General features: G+C 45.8%; 1 protein-coding gene across 2 annotated transcripts in view; it reads left to right on the top strand.

The window, feature by feature from the left end:
• The first annotated feature begins 837 nt into the window (after positions 1 to 837).
• Positions 838 to 14,756, top strand: part of Parp12 (poly(ADP-ribose) polymerase family member 12) — a 34,976-nt gene continuing 21,057 nt past the window's right edge. The window contains exons 1-4 of one of the 2 annotated variants that reach the window (XM_058575736.1): positions 838 to 1,283; positions 4,979 to 5,114; positions 7,946 to 8,246; positions 9,362 to 9,463. In XM_058575736.1, the coding sequence (XP_058431719.1) occupies positions 898 to 1,283; positions 4,979 to 5,114; positions 7,946 to 8,246; positions 9,362 to 9,463 (925 nt within the window). In that variant the 5' untranslated portion in view covers positions 838 to 897. The remainder of the gene's footprint in view (positions 1,284 to 4,978; positions 5,115 to 7,945; positions 8,247 to 9,361; positions 9,464 to 14,756) is intronic. The other variant, XM_046434209.2, reaches the window with a different exon arrangement.

Here is a 14,756-nt window from a genome sequence, read left to right as displayed (position 1 = left end):
AACACACGAGAGTCCTTGGCTCTGGAGGGCCTTTCAACTTTGTTGGGGCATTACTTGGAAGGGGTGGGGAGAAACGGACTTGTTTTTTAAAGAACAAAACCTATTAAACATCATGTGCAAATGAAAAAAAAAAAAAAAACCTTTTCTTTTTTTTTTTTTGGTTTGAAATACGGAATCCACTGCCTGGATTCCAAGGGCCAAGGCAACAGGCCCGTTTGTAATTGGGAGTGATTGTTTCCACTTTTTCCGGGGGGTGGAACCCACATCCGTTGTCCCGCTTTTTTGTGTGTGGCACTGGGGATTGAACCCAGGGCCACATACACTGGGGAAGTGCTCCACCACCGAGCCACGTCCCCGGGCCCAGGCTGGCCTCGAACTTGAGATCCTCCTGCTTCAGCCTCCCGAGAGGCTGGGGTTACAGGCGAGCGCCATCGCGAAACCCGTCGTCCCTGCTTCTGTTGGTCCCTCCAGGAAGCCAGGCCTGCGCGACGCCTGAATTTCTTACACGCACCGGCAGGCGGACGGGCGTCCCGGGCGGCGCCGACGACGCCAACGGGCCGCCGCAGGGCAGGATGGCGGAGGAGTGAGCTGGCCGCCCGGGTGAAGGCGCGGAGCCTCGCAAGCGCGACCCCAGAGGAAGGGGCTGCTCCTCCCCAACGCCCGGCGACGCCCCCTGAGGGCCTCGGTTTTGAGCCCCCGCGGCTGCAGAAGGCGGGTCAGCGCCGAGCCGTCGTCGAGCCGCGGCGCCCAGCTGGGAGCGCTGAGGCGAAGCCGGCGGCCCAGCTGCGGCCCGGGGGCGTGGCGAGGCCGCACAGGTTCTGTTTTCCGCCGCCCGGTCCGCTTTCGGTTTCGTTTCCCGCCAGCCTCTCCGCCCCGCGGGAGTCGCTCGGCCGGCCCATGTCCGTCGTCTCCGGCGTCGCGCCAGTCCGCGGTCCGACGGCCATGGCCCAGGCCGCCGCCGTCGTGGTGGGCGAGGTGACCCAGGTGCTGTGCGCTGCCGGGGGCGCCTTGGAGCTGCTGGAGCTGCGGCGCCGCTTGCGGACGAGCGTGGGCGCCGAGGCGCTGGAGCGGCTGCTGCAGGAGCGCGGGCGCTTCGTGGTGGCGGCGCGGGCGAGCGCCGGTGGCGCGGCGGCCGCGGCCCCCGAGCGCGTGGTGCTGGCCGCCTCGTCGCTGCGCCTGTGCCGCGCGCACCACGGCCCCAAGCCCGGCTGCGTGGGGCTCTGCGCGCAGCTGCACCTCTGCAAGTTCATGGTCTGCGGCGCCTGCAAGTTCCTGAGGGCCGGGTAAGGCGCCGCGCTGGGCCGCGGGCGGGAGCGGGCCGCGGGCGCCCAGCGGGTCGGGGAGGTGGGGCTTGGGTGGCCTCGCCTCGTCGCTCACCAGAGCAAACCTCTGAGGAGCGCTGGGAGAGGGGCTCGCGTCGAGGAGCGGCCTCTTCTCCCGAGGACGTCGAAAACCGAGTGGCGTCCACGGAGCGCGGTGCCAGGACCGACACCTGTTGGGGAGGGGAGAGAAATGGTGTCCGCCCCTGGTCTCCAGAGCTGCCTGGGAGGGCCAGGCCGCCTAGAAGCCCATGTCTCTGCCATTGCCCTCCCAGGCCTTAGGCATCTGGTTCCTGCCCACCCTTCAGGGGTCCTTATTACGGGAATCTGGATCACCGCCACCCAGCCAGGCTCATCTGGTTGCCTTCCTCTGTTTGGAAGGCCCTTTCTGGTTAATGCCTTGGACCTCAACTCAAAGGTCACTTCCTTTGGAGCTCTTTCCCCTTATTCATAACATCTAGGTGTTTATTTTTCTCATAATGCCCAGTCCCCTTGCCCCAGGTGAAAGTAAGGACAAAGGCCATAGCCAAATGCAACAAAGACAAAGGCCCTTGCAGTAAATAGTCTAAGGACCAAGGCCCTGCTGGCTGTCTCCTCAGCGTCTAGCCCTGTGCTCTGCCCCCTGGCACGTGGTCACTGAAATGTGTGGAATGGATTGCTAAGGTTTATGCAAAAGAATTTGGACCTCATCCCATCAAGCTGCTAGAGAGAGCAGCCATCAAGTTTGCATTTTAGAAGAGGTCTTAGGTAATGGTGAGGATGTTGATTTAGAGGACCTTCTTGGAAGCTAACCCAGTTATATAGAATTATTTCTTCCCTTCTTTTTTCCTTCCTTACTCTCTTCTTTTGTCTTAACACAGTAGATCTATTTCTTCCTCAGGTTTAATAGTCTGGGGCAGGGACCTTGATCCATGCAGTCATTCAGGGACCCAGGCTGACTGACCTGAACTCAGCCCTCCTCAGTACATGGCTCTTGGGGCCATTCTAGGTATCAAGTTGTAAAGGTAGGTGGAAAAAATGAACAAGGGAAATTTTCATGGGCTACGTCTAGAAGTGGTAGACTCCCATTGAGTAGAAGCTGTCTCAAGACCCTACCTAGATATAAGAATGTTTCGAAATGTCTCTAGGAGCCAGCTGTCCAGAAGTTCCAGATTAGAAAACTTCTGTGGTATTTTAATATTCCAAGGGGTACATATGTGAGAATTTGGGGAAGTTTAGGAGTTGGTGACAGTGTGGAGAGAGGCTGTGGAGAACTGACAACTCTTGGGTTTCTGCTCCTACTGTGGATTGAGACCACTAGAGGATTTTCATTCTATCTGAAGCTTGGGAAGAAGGCTGGGCTTCCCAAGATACTGATCTACAAGATTTTGGGTGGTGAGTGCTATGGCTCCAGTCCCAGAAGTGGATCAGATTTAGGGAGAAGCTTGTAAAGAGGCTGAGGTGGAACCCTGGGAAATCTGCCCCCAAGGATGAGCCACCTGGGGTGGGGGGAATGGAGCAGTTTCCTAGAGGAAGAAGACACACAATAGCGGGTCTGGATGGGGCCAGTGATGGGGATCACTAGTGAATCTTTTTAATGTGTGTAGTTGGTAAAATAAAGATGACTTTTTCCACTCTTACGCTAGTTACCAAAATTTAGGGTCAAATTTTACTTGTGTTGGAAATCTGATGTTTATTGACTTAATGACTTGAGTCTTTTCTTCATTCCTCATCTTTCTCATTTCCCTGATTTACATAAGGAAGTTTCTTGAACCATCCTTCTCTGACTCATCAAGGGAGAATGGGTGTGGTTGACTAACTTTCTGTTTTCCCTGTGATTTGTCTTCCTGATCACAAGATCAGGTCTATGGGAAATGGGGTATCAGTCCTGCTACAGAGTTGGGAAGGAGTTATGGTCCCTGACTCCCAATCCTGTGCTCAGGAAGTGGGAGTCAAGAGCACAGTCACAAGAACTAGCCCATCTTGATTCAGCGCAGCTCTGCTCCTTGGCTGGTGATCTTGGGCAAGTGGCTTTATATCTGAGCCTCAGTTCCCTCATCTATGAAATGGGGACAATAATATTACCTCACAATATCACCTCTCTTGTTGAGAATTGAGTTAATGGGCTGGGATATGGCTCAAGCGGTAATGCGCTCGCCTGGCATGCGCGGGGCTCTGGGTTCGATCCTCAGCACCACATAAAATTAAATAAAGATGTTGTGTCTGCCGAAAAATGAAAAATCAATGTTAAAAAAAAAAAAGAGAATTGAGTTAACTCATGAAGCATTTAGGCAGTCCTTGGTATAAGCTCAATAAGTTTTACTTGTTGTCATTGTCATCATTAATCATCATTATAATCATTAGCCTCTGGCAGCACCAAACCACTTGCTCTTCTACCTGTGAGGTTCTGCCTTTCTCTCCTTGTCCGGTTCTTCCTTGCCCTCTTTGTGTTTGGCTTAAGGCTTTACACCTTCCAGCACCCTCTTGTGACTTCTTCTCCAGTCCTCTTCCCAACCCAGACTGGGATGCTTCTTCCCTCTTGCTGCCGTGTTCTCACTGCACCTGACCTTGTACTTTCCACCCTATATTTGAGTCATCTCTGTTTCTGTTGCCTTTACTGAAGAGGGAAAGAGAGGAGTCAAGAATGACCTTGAGGTTTTTGGTCCATGTGGTTGAAAGACGGATGATACCTTTGACTGAGGTGGAGGAGACAATGGGAGGTGCAGGTTTGGGGGGTAGATCGGGAGTTTGGTATTTTTTTGAGGTGCTTATTGTAAGTATGGCCTATGTAGAATGGCAGTGCCTGGTTTGAGCAAATGCAATCTGCCTGACTCTTTCTGGTCTTGGTAACCTGGGCCATCATTTGAAGGTTTATCTTTGAGTCCTCAGAATGGGGTACCAGGTCCTGTCACCCAGTTCATGTTCCTCAGATGTTTGAGGATTGAAAGTATGGAGGAAGGGAGCTGAAAAAAGGGCTGGGCTCAGGTGGTGTGTGTGTGTGTGTGTGTGTGTGTGTGTATACACGTACCTATGCATACGTTATCATAAGGCACTCTGACGATTCACTCAGCCCGTGTTTAAAAGTGCTTACTGATAGCCAGTGTGCTGTGAGGCCTTTTTGGATGTTGACCCTGTCATTCACTTTGAATGTCCTCAGAGAGGTGTTGTCCTGGGCCTTTGGCATTGCATAGTCCCATCTCTTTCTTGGTGAATAAACATTGTTTTTGTTACATGGGCATGCTGGTTTTCCTCTGGTGCTTGTAAGTACTATCAGGAAGTATTCCTGAAAAATTGTCATGAAGACTAATTTCACTAACTGTGTTAGGTTTGCCAAGGCTGCTGAGACAAAATGCCATAGACTGGGTGGCTTAACCAACTGAAATTTATTTTCTCACATTCTGCAATAAGGTGTTGCAGGGTTGGTTTCTTTGGAGGCTGTTTTCCATGGCTCCTTCTCACATGGTCTTTTCTCTATGCATGACTGTGTTCTCTCTTTTCTAAGGACAGCATTTATGCTGGAGTAGGGCCCACTCTAATGACCTCATTTTAATTTAACTACTCCTTTGAATACCCTGTCTCCAAATGCAGTCACATTTCTAAGGTTCTAGGAGGTAGAACTCCAGCCTAAGAGTTTGGGGAGACACGACGTAGCTTGTAACACCATCTCTGCTTCTTTGCAGGAAGAACTGTAGGAATGGTCACAGCTTGACAACTGATCACAACCTGAGTGTGCTGAGATCTCACGGTGTTGACCACCTCACCTATAGTGAGCTGTGCCAACTCTTGTTTCAGAATGACCCCTGGCTTTTGCCTGAAGTGAGTGCTAGTGGGGGGAAGGGAGTCCCTGCATGGAATATGGAAAAGACTGAGTGGTTGGAAAATAAGGAAATATTATGGTTGAAGAGAAGCCAAGGACTCTATCTTGACCAAAAGCCGGCTGCATAGTGGAGACCTGGATTTAATTTCCAGTTCTGCTGATTTCTAGACCTGTGACCTTGGGCCAGCCTTACACTTCTTGAAACCATTCATTCCTTATCAGTTGGGCTGGTACTACCTCACTTGCAGGGCTTCATGAGGTTGGGAGTCTGTTTGGCCAGTGCCTCCAGTAAGTGTTACCTACAGAGAGGGATGAGAGATGCCAGCAGCTCATTACTGTGTAGTAGGAGTTGGGACCACATTGCTGGGTATCACTGGACCCAATTGGTCTGAGGAGAAGCCTTCCATAGCTGCTGATGGCCACATGATGCTCTCTGTACTCATTGCACACAGGCAATTTTGAAAATAAGCTGATGTGAATCCTCAGATTGAGTTAAGCTCCCTGCACTGGTTCTGTAGCAGTTGGTGGGTGGGTGGGGATTAGAAGTATGAGAAATTAATTGGGGTAGGGAACAGGAGAGGGTGGGATGAACCTTCAGATAGCAGTGAGGCAGGTCTGACGTTCATGGCAGGACATAGGGAAAGACGGGGCTGGGTAGAAAGACTGACTGCAGCATGGTTCCAGGAAAGATTCCACCCTGAACCCTCAGGCAGCACTGGAGCTGCAGTGGCTGTGACTCAACCAGATTGGGCCTGCTTTGGGATCAGTGTATGCCATCATAGGCTGGGCAAGGCCCCCAGTGTGAACAAGGCAGTGGCTCTGGGGCAGCAGCTGTGCATTATTTCTCATGTGCTGCAGGAGATCTGAGAGCTACACATTCCTGTAGCCAGCACAGGTTACATGGGATGCTTTGGTGCTGTTTATGATTTGAGATAACAGAGATTGGCATATTTTAATGAAAATGCTTCCATATTCAATGAAAGTCACCACCCAGGTGCTAGCATAGCATTGTGATTAGCACAAAATGTTAACTTTTTTCTTTTGCCTTTTGAAAATTAATGTTGATTTCATTCAGCTCAACTTTCTGAATATCCACTGTGGGTTAGGCATGGGGATCAGGAGATAAAAGGTTCTGCTCTGCCCTTCCAGGAGACAAATTGAATGGTGAGACAGGTGCATGAGGCTTTGTTTGAGATGCCCCGGAAGACTTATGTACTGGATTCTGGGGACTGGGGAAGGCATCCTGGATCAGAAGATGCCTACTCTGAGTGCTGGAGGATGAGTGAGGGGAAGGGAGGGACTGTGAGGCAGATCTGGGGAGAGGAGCTGTGTTCTCTGGGACTGCCCCAGTGAGGAAGGAACTGGCACAGTGAGGCATGTGGGGCAGAGGAGGGGGAAGAAGGAGAAATGGGTGGGCAGAGGCTTCTTCTTTTTTTAAAATACTTTTTAGTTATACATGGACACAATATCTTTGTTTTGTTTATTCATTTTTATATGGTGCTAAGGATCGAGCCCAGTACCTTATATGTGCAAAGCAAGAGCTCTGCCACTGAGCCACAACCTCAGCATACCCCTACCCCCAGGCAGAGGCTTCTTGATGCAATCTGTATGCTGAGAAGGAGTGTGTGGCATTGTGTTTGGAGAGGGAACATTAATATTTGGGAGAGGTCATGTTGTCTGTAGTGTGAACAGTAAATTAGAAGAAGGTGACCAGTAAATGACCAGTTATGTAGGCCTTTTCTGCTTGGGTGGGCAGGTTGGCTCAGAACACCCTGCCAGCACATGAGAGCTGAGACCTGAACTCAGATACAATGTGGCTGTCCTGCCAGGATTTCTGCTCTTGGTTTAGTCCCTTACCAGATGACCAGCTGGGAGTGGCCACCATGAATCAGGCATCTACCATGTGCAGGCATCATATTGGTCCTTTCGTATTTCCTATTTATTCCTCACAAGAACCCTGTGATATAAGTGGCATTATTCCCATCTTAGGGATTACAAAACAAAATACCAGAGCTGACTAGTGGCTGGCCCAAAGTCAGGCAGCCTGTAAGTGGCAGAATGGATTTCAGGGCCCAGCCCTTTGGCATTTTCCCTTGGGGCTTTCATCCCCATATGGGGGGGGGGGGGGCTTGCTGATAGTAGCTTTGGTTCCACAGCCCTTTGAGTTATTCCAACAGCTTGTGAAATGTAATACCTGTGAATTGAGTAGATGGGCTCCTGGTGGTCTCTGGCCTGGTTCCCATTCTCAGGGATTTGGAATGTAGAGGAGAAGGAGCAGTTGATTAAAGTTCAAGTAGCAGGTTTGCCAGCAACCCACTTCAACAAAGGTGCTGTGGATCCTGTGTGATTGGGGCCAGCTGTTGAACTTCTCATGAGTCTGTCAGCTCCCTTGAGAAATGAAGGAGTGGTATTTGGCTTTCTCTAGATGCTTTGACCCCCCAGAGCCTCTCTTATCCTAAATTATAGAAAGGAGAGCTGGGAGAGACTGGGGCCTGGTAGAGGAAAGTGGGTGAGCTCTGGGTTGAGTGTAGGTGGGTTGGGAGTCATCAGGAGGCTGACATAAAATGCTGCTTCATACTGCTATGAAGTCTTTGGCTCTTCCCAATGGAGGAGCTGCTTCTAAGCAATCTGTTTTCTGCCTGGTTCCCATGTTAGCCAAGGGCATGTACTGGCAATCCTCATATTGAATGAGGGATGGTTTCATATCTGTGGTCTATGTGGGCGATGGAATCACACCTTGGCTTCAAGGTCCCTTATCACATTACCTGGTGGGTAGGGAGGTGTGTGGTGGGAGACTTTCCTAGATTTATGTCTTTTTCTCTGTCAACAGATCTGCCTACATTACAACAAAGGAGATGGACCCTTTGGCTCTTGTTCCTTTCAGAAGCAATGTGTCAAACTCCATATCTGCCAGTACTTTTTACAGGGGGAGTGCAAGTTTGGTGATAGCTGTAAGAGATCCCATAATTTCTGTCATTTGGAGAATCTGGAGAAATTGGAGAAGTTGGGCATGAGCTCTGACCTGGTGAACAGGCTGCCTTCCATTTACAGAAATGCATATGATATCAAAAATAAGAGCTCAGCCCCCAACAAAGGGCACCTTCTTCCTGCAGGCCCTCAGGGGACTTCTGGTAAGGTTGGTGGCAAGTGCTACAGGCCCTGGGATGTGGGTCTTTGAGTGCTTGCCATTTTCTGGACTCTGTCTTGGGCTCTGCTTATACCTTGGGGTGTGTGAGACATGTCTCCCCTCAGAGCACATAATCAGACCCATTGGTTGAGCTGTAGAGTAGCTACATTTTAATAGGTCACTTCCTAAAATACCAGGTGAGTGCTTGGACTACTAATCTTATCTGATTTTTCTGTTCAAAAATTGTTTTTGCTGTATCTGTTTTTTCTTTCTATTTTCTTCACTTATGTTTTGTTAATCTCATATAACTTTAGGAAGCTTAGAAATACACATATTTTGCTTTAAATGGATGTTTAAGAGTTTTCATTGTATTATTACCTTGCTAGAAAGGGAGGGAGGATAAACTTCTGAGTAAGGTCAGGTCCCAAGGGCAGTCACCACACTGGGGAAGAGAGGGAGGTACCTTCTGGGCCTGGATTTTTTCAAAAAATCCAGGGCTTATAATGAGAAAAGGGAAGATGAATAACAAAATGATAAGTGATACTAAGCAGGGAGATGTCACAAATGAATTTTATATGCTTATTTAGTGGTAAGTAGGTAGTGGTAAATGTAATAAATACTCATTGGAATGGTTCTAGAAAAAGTAAACTCTGAAAGCACTTCCATACCATTTTTATATTAAGAACCTTGTATTAACATTAATTTAAAAAGTTTCATTTGGAGGTGTAAACTTTCCATATATTTTCTTTTTCTTGATTTTTAATACCCAGTTCTAAGAGTTCATTAATAAGTATTTGTTATATAGAATCAAACCTTGTTTATAGAAAGTAACCCTCCATTTGTCTTTTGTGACTTGGGTGGACAGCCAAGTGACTGGGGTGTACTTGGTTTGTTAAGTAGTTGTGGTATTGAACTCCTGGCTTCTCACTGAAAAGCAGAGTGCCTACCTGGGTATCTGGTGTGCTTTTACCCCTAACAGGATGGTTTTGTCAGTTTTCCTAGTCTGTTTCTGTTTTGTGCAGAGAAATGAATGAATTCTCTTTTTTTCTCCTTTGTACTTTAACTACTGTAACCCTACATTGCTGGAAAGTGACACATCTTTGTGGTGTTTCTTTGTAGAAAGAAGAAACAGTTCAGGTTCTGTGTCCCCAAACACTCCTACACAGGAGGAGAGTGATCAGATCTGCTTGTACCATATTCGGAAAAGTTGTAGCTTTCAAGGTAAGCTGGAGGAGGGCCTTTCTTCCCTCTCTTGGGAGGGGTAACTGCTTCTTTGTTCCTGGAGCTGTGCTCTGAGGTATCCATAGAGAGAGGAGGGGGCCCTGGCACTTTGACCAAACCAATTCTGAAGCTGTTTTGTTGGGGGGTTGAGGATAGCAGGAATTCTTGGAATTTCTAAAATTGAAACTGTAGATGAGTTTTAGGAACATAACTATTTGGATCTGTAGCAAATAAATGCCAAGTGTTGACCGTTGGTCAGCTTGGGATGGAGCCACAGACCTGCTTGAGACAGAAATGCTTAGTTCTTAGTGAAATCCAAGGTGAGTGTCACTTCTAAAGGATAACAATAGGCCTAGGGGAGTGCTAGAAACTGGAAGAGAGGAGATACTTGCGTTAATTCTTGGAGGATTAGTTAAGTTAGGTTGTTTTTTCTGTCTTGATCCAGTGTATCCCTTAGTCTCTCTTTCATCAAAAGTAGCAGTGTGTGTGTGATTTTCACTAAACCTTTGTTTTCTTCTTAACTGCTAACCTGGCCTTTGAAGCAAAATTTCTTCTCAAATTCAGTGATTCCCCTTTAAAAGCAACCACCAAAACTTCTTGTTTCATTTTCAGTCTTTAAAAATTACCCAAGCGATTCATGAATACTTTCACTTTGTGAAAGAGTCAGATAATACAGAGTAAAGCAGGAAGTCCTTCTTCATCCCTCCCCAAAGGTAAACATTTGCTGTGTGGTCGTGGTATTTGTTTTACATATTTTTAAACAGACGGGAGCTTGTGAAAACATACTATTCAATCTGCATCTTTTCGTAATGGTGTGTTTGGAGATTTTTTTTTTTTCCATGTTAGCATGTGTAAGTCCACCTCATTTTTAAAGCAACTGTCTAGTATTCAATTAGTAATGTTCTGTTAAGCATGCAAGTATACATGTGTCTTTTCATGGATTGATTCCTAGCACTAGGTCAAAGAGTGTGCTATATGTATATGTATATATTTATATTTTAAAATCAAATTTATTGATATAATTTATACTTGATATGCATCAATTTAAATTATATGCATCAATTTAAAATTCTGAGTTTTGATAAATGTATATGATACTGACAGAATATTTAGCACATGGAAGAGTTACTTCACTCCAAAATGTCCCTTTACATTTAATCCTTACCCCATAACTCACCAACTTCAGAAATTCTTGATCTAATTTTTAACACTGTAGGTTAGATTTACCTTTTCTAGAATTTCATACAAATGGAATCATATAGTATGTATTTTATATTTTCTTGTGCCTGGCTTTTATCTTTCTCAGCATGTTCTTGGTATTAGCATGTTGTCAATGTTAATAGTTTGCTCCTTTTTACTGCTGAGTAGTATTCCCTTGCATGGATTCACTGCAGTTTGCTTATCCATTCATATGTTGGGGTAGTTGTCAATTTTTGACTTTTATAAAAAATAAAACTAAATATTCATGTATAATTTCTCATGTAAATGATTTTCATTTTTCTTGGCTAAAGACCTAGAAGTGGATTACTGGGTCATGAGGCATACTTAACCTTATAAGAAACTGTCACATTGTCTTCCAAAATGGATATAGTATTTTACATTCCCAACAGCAATAAATATAAGTTCCAGTTGCCCCACATCTCTGCCAATGCTTGGTATTGATAGCCTTAAATTTTAGCCAAGAAGTGAACAGTGGTGTCTCATTGTGGTTTTAATTTGAATTTCTCTGATGATTAGTGATGGTTAACATTTATTTTCACGTGCTTGTTGGACAATTTTGTATCTTCTATGAAATAACGGTCAAATTTTTGTTATTTTTTGTTTTATTAAAATAGTGAATATGTCACAAACCACACAATTAACCCATTTAGTATTTTTTAGTTTAGTAACAGAATTGTGCAGCCATCATCACTGGCAGTATAAGGATGTTTTCATTGCCACTAAAGAAATCATACCATTTGGTCATTCCTCATTCCTTTCCCGCACTCCCAGCTCCTGGTAACTGTAGATGTCTGTCTGTCTCTATGGATTTGCCTGGATATTCACATAAACAGAATTGTACAATATTGATCTTTTGTGACTATTTTGCCATTTTTATTGAGTAATTTGATCTCATTATTGAGTTGGAAGAGTTTTTTATATTATGTATGTTGAAAATTCATTCTCCCAGTCTCTTTCATGTTCATTTTCTTTATATTTTCAAGAATAGATGTTTTAATATTAATGTCCATTTAATATATGTCCATTTGATGTTCATTTTAATACCTTTCTTTTTTGGTATTTTTGTAATATAAAAATATTTGCCTATTCCAAGACAAATATTCTCCTATGTTTGATTTTTTTTTTTTTTTTTTTCCTAGAAATTGCAAAGGTCTAACCTTTATGTTTATGTGTGGCGGTTACCGCTTATCTCTGATTGTTCCTTCCCTGGGAATTGCTTCTCCTGTGTGGACTTGCTGCCTCTCTCCACTATTTTCCCTCATGTGTTGGCTCATTCTTGGCTGTCTGTCACATTGTACTTCACAAGCCCATGCGTCTGTCTTCCTGGTTGATTCCAGGGGACTGATTGTAATTCCATCACAGAGGATTTGTCTCAGTGATGACAGGTAGAGGCTGCATGTCTTGCCATGGGGTGGGCTGCTGGCATGTAGGGACTTGAAGAAACTTAGTGACTGTCTCAGGTACTTTTTTCTTTGTGCAGCCCTGATGTCCACACTTACCCATTCAACTTGGAAGCATATAGCAAGGTTGGGCAGCCCAAGCAAGTCAAGTACGGGAGTCCCACTCCAGTGGGTCCCCTTATTTGAATTGTGATGGGCTTAAGAGTTTCATCTGCCCCTGAGTCTGTGAAGCCCCTGAGACAGTCTTCTTCACTATGTGGAATCTTCTGCATATTTTGCTGAGTTTTTCCCCTCTTTTTGTGTTAGTTTGGTTCTGTCTGCTGCATTGTTTAGGAATTCTTCAAGAAATCTGTTTTTTTGATGGTACTTTTTATTGATTTCCTGTGCTTTGGAGTTGGTTCTTCTATCTGGCCTGTTATTTTAAGGGACATAGGGAGGTGAATGCAGGTGCTTTGCCTGCGCAATTGATTTGATTTCTGTGACTCACCCTCTAGAAAGCCTAGACTCTGGAATACCCCAGTGAAACGGGGAATATTAGAAGGAGGGAAAGAAAGTAGAGAAAGGGGACAGAGGATCAGGGAATATGAGGACAAGGGAAAGGGCCTTGTGCCTTTACCTCTCTGCTAGAATGTTCACCAGCCATGTGGTTGCAGTGACATTTTCCATGTGCCTTCCAGCTATGAGCAGTGTGGCCTTCATGCTTGCTCCTGCGTCTACTGTTTGACCTCAGTGCTTTCCCCAGGCTCCTGGGTCTTTCTGGAGGAAACATCCATCTGGTGGGTCATGGCAAGGTGCACCTTCCTGAGGGTGCTTTCTTGTGGGGAGTTTTTCTTTAGGCTGCCCAAGATTCACCTGGAATTTATAGAAATAGCCTCTCAATATTGGGGTGCTCTGGGGAGGCCTCTCTGCTCTTATCCCTGATCATTTCTTTAGTCTCCTTCAGGAAGGGAACAGGAACTCTTATGTGATCATGACCTCTGCACCATAGCCTGGCCTTATCACTCCTGACTTAGCCCTTTATTATTCGTTGTGTGCATTCCTTGTCAAGAGTCCAGGAGGTCACTTGGCCTGGTGTGAGCTGTCCATGCTCAAACTCTGGATGAGTTCAGGGATCTAAAGTGTCTCCTGTCATGTGTTCCTCTTTGTTGAGCTTAGAGGTGTCCTCATGTGAGTTCTAGCAGCTTGTCCCCTGAGCCCTCTCAGCCTAGTGCTCTTTTTTGCCCTGTCTGTCCAGCCCCAGGCCTGGTCTTTGATAAGCCCTCACAACATCCCTATGCTCCTTCATGGTGCTCCCCCCACTGCAGTGCCCTTTAGCAGACTCTAGGAAAGAGCTGGCATTGAAATGTACCTGAAGGAATGCATATGATTTTAGAAAATTCTGATTTTTTTCAAGTGTCAAATTAGCCAAACTTCATTAGGGTTATTTTGAAATATGAATAAAAAATGTACAAAGGACAGTAAGAAATAATTCTTTCTCACATCTGTTTTCCTTTGCACCCAGGCTCTAGCCGTGATTACCCAGTCTTTAAATATCCATTTAGAAAGATGTCATCTGTGTACAAGTGTATGTCTATTCAGTCTTTTTTTCTTTTTTTTTGTGGTGCTGGGGATTGAACCCAGGGCCTTGTACATGCAAGGCAAGCACTGTACCAACTGAGCTATAGCCCAGCCCTCTATTCAGTTTTATTCTTACACAGGTGCACTGGCAGACTTGTGCCTTTTTCACTTCACTGGATATTTAGCTTTTTGGAATATGTAATATATTCTGTGGTTCAAAATCAGAAGTGTACAAATATGACAAAACTTTCCTTATAACTTTGTTTCTAGTCACCCAGTTCTCCTCTGCAAGAAATAATATCTGCATATATGTGCATTTAGCCACAGTATCTCCAATCTTTCCCCCTCATTTTCTGTCTGGAAGCATTCTGCACCTTGTCCTGTATCTTTCTACCTTACAGCATGTATCTTGGCGGGAGGTCTGTGTCAGAGTGCAGGGAGCCTCCTGATCCTTTCCTTTCTCCCTGTCCTCTCCAGCTATCCTCTGTAGCTGTCACAGAATCTCTAAGAGGCAAAGAGTGGGTGAAAGCTGTGTTCCAGTGGTAGGACTGGTTAGAGCAAAGTTTAGGCAGGCAGCATGACCTCAGAGACACAAGGCAGAGATGTGGCTGCCTAGGAGCCCGGGGATGGTGGAGGGGAGGAACTTGAATATTGGTAGGGCAGAGCAGTGAGTGTGAGGGGAGATTGAGGGAGGGGTTGGTCTGTTGGCAGCCAGAAGATATCCTGGCAGCCAGAACTGCACTGCTGAGTCATAACCTGCCTCACATGTTGGGGTTGGAATGGGTTTATGGTAGAGATGAATCTGGCTTTGTCTCTGATCTCTGCCCATCCACATGCCACATGTCTAGAGATATTGAGCACTCAGACAGCCCCCCTTCAGGGACTCTTTTGTGGAGTCAGGGTCTTGCTGCCTTTCCTAGGCTGTCCTTAAACTTGAAACCCTTCCATCTGAGCCTCCCAAGTAGCTAGATTACTGGTACTTACCACTGTACCCAGCTTGTGATCAGCTTTTTCATAATTATGAAATGAAATTCATAGATGATGTAAACCACCAATGTACATATGTTTAAAAATCAATGAAAGGTCTTATTAAAATATACAAAGTATTTCAGTAT

This window comes from Marmota monax, unplaced genomic scaffold (genome assembly GCF_021218885.2).
Source record: "Marmota monax isolate L192 unplaced genomic scaffold, Marmota_monax_Labrador192_F-V1.1 WCK01_AAM20220418_F8-fsc00122, whole genome shotgun sequence".
In the NCBI taxonomy this organism is placed as follows: Eukaryota; Metazoa; Chordata; class Mammalia; order Rodentia; family Sciuridae; genus Marmota; species Marmota monax.
This window is presented reverse-complemented; position numbering and strand designations above follow the sequence as displayed.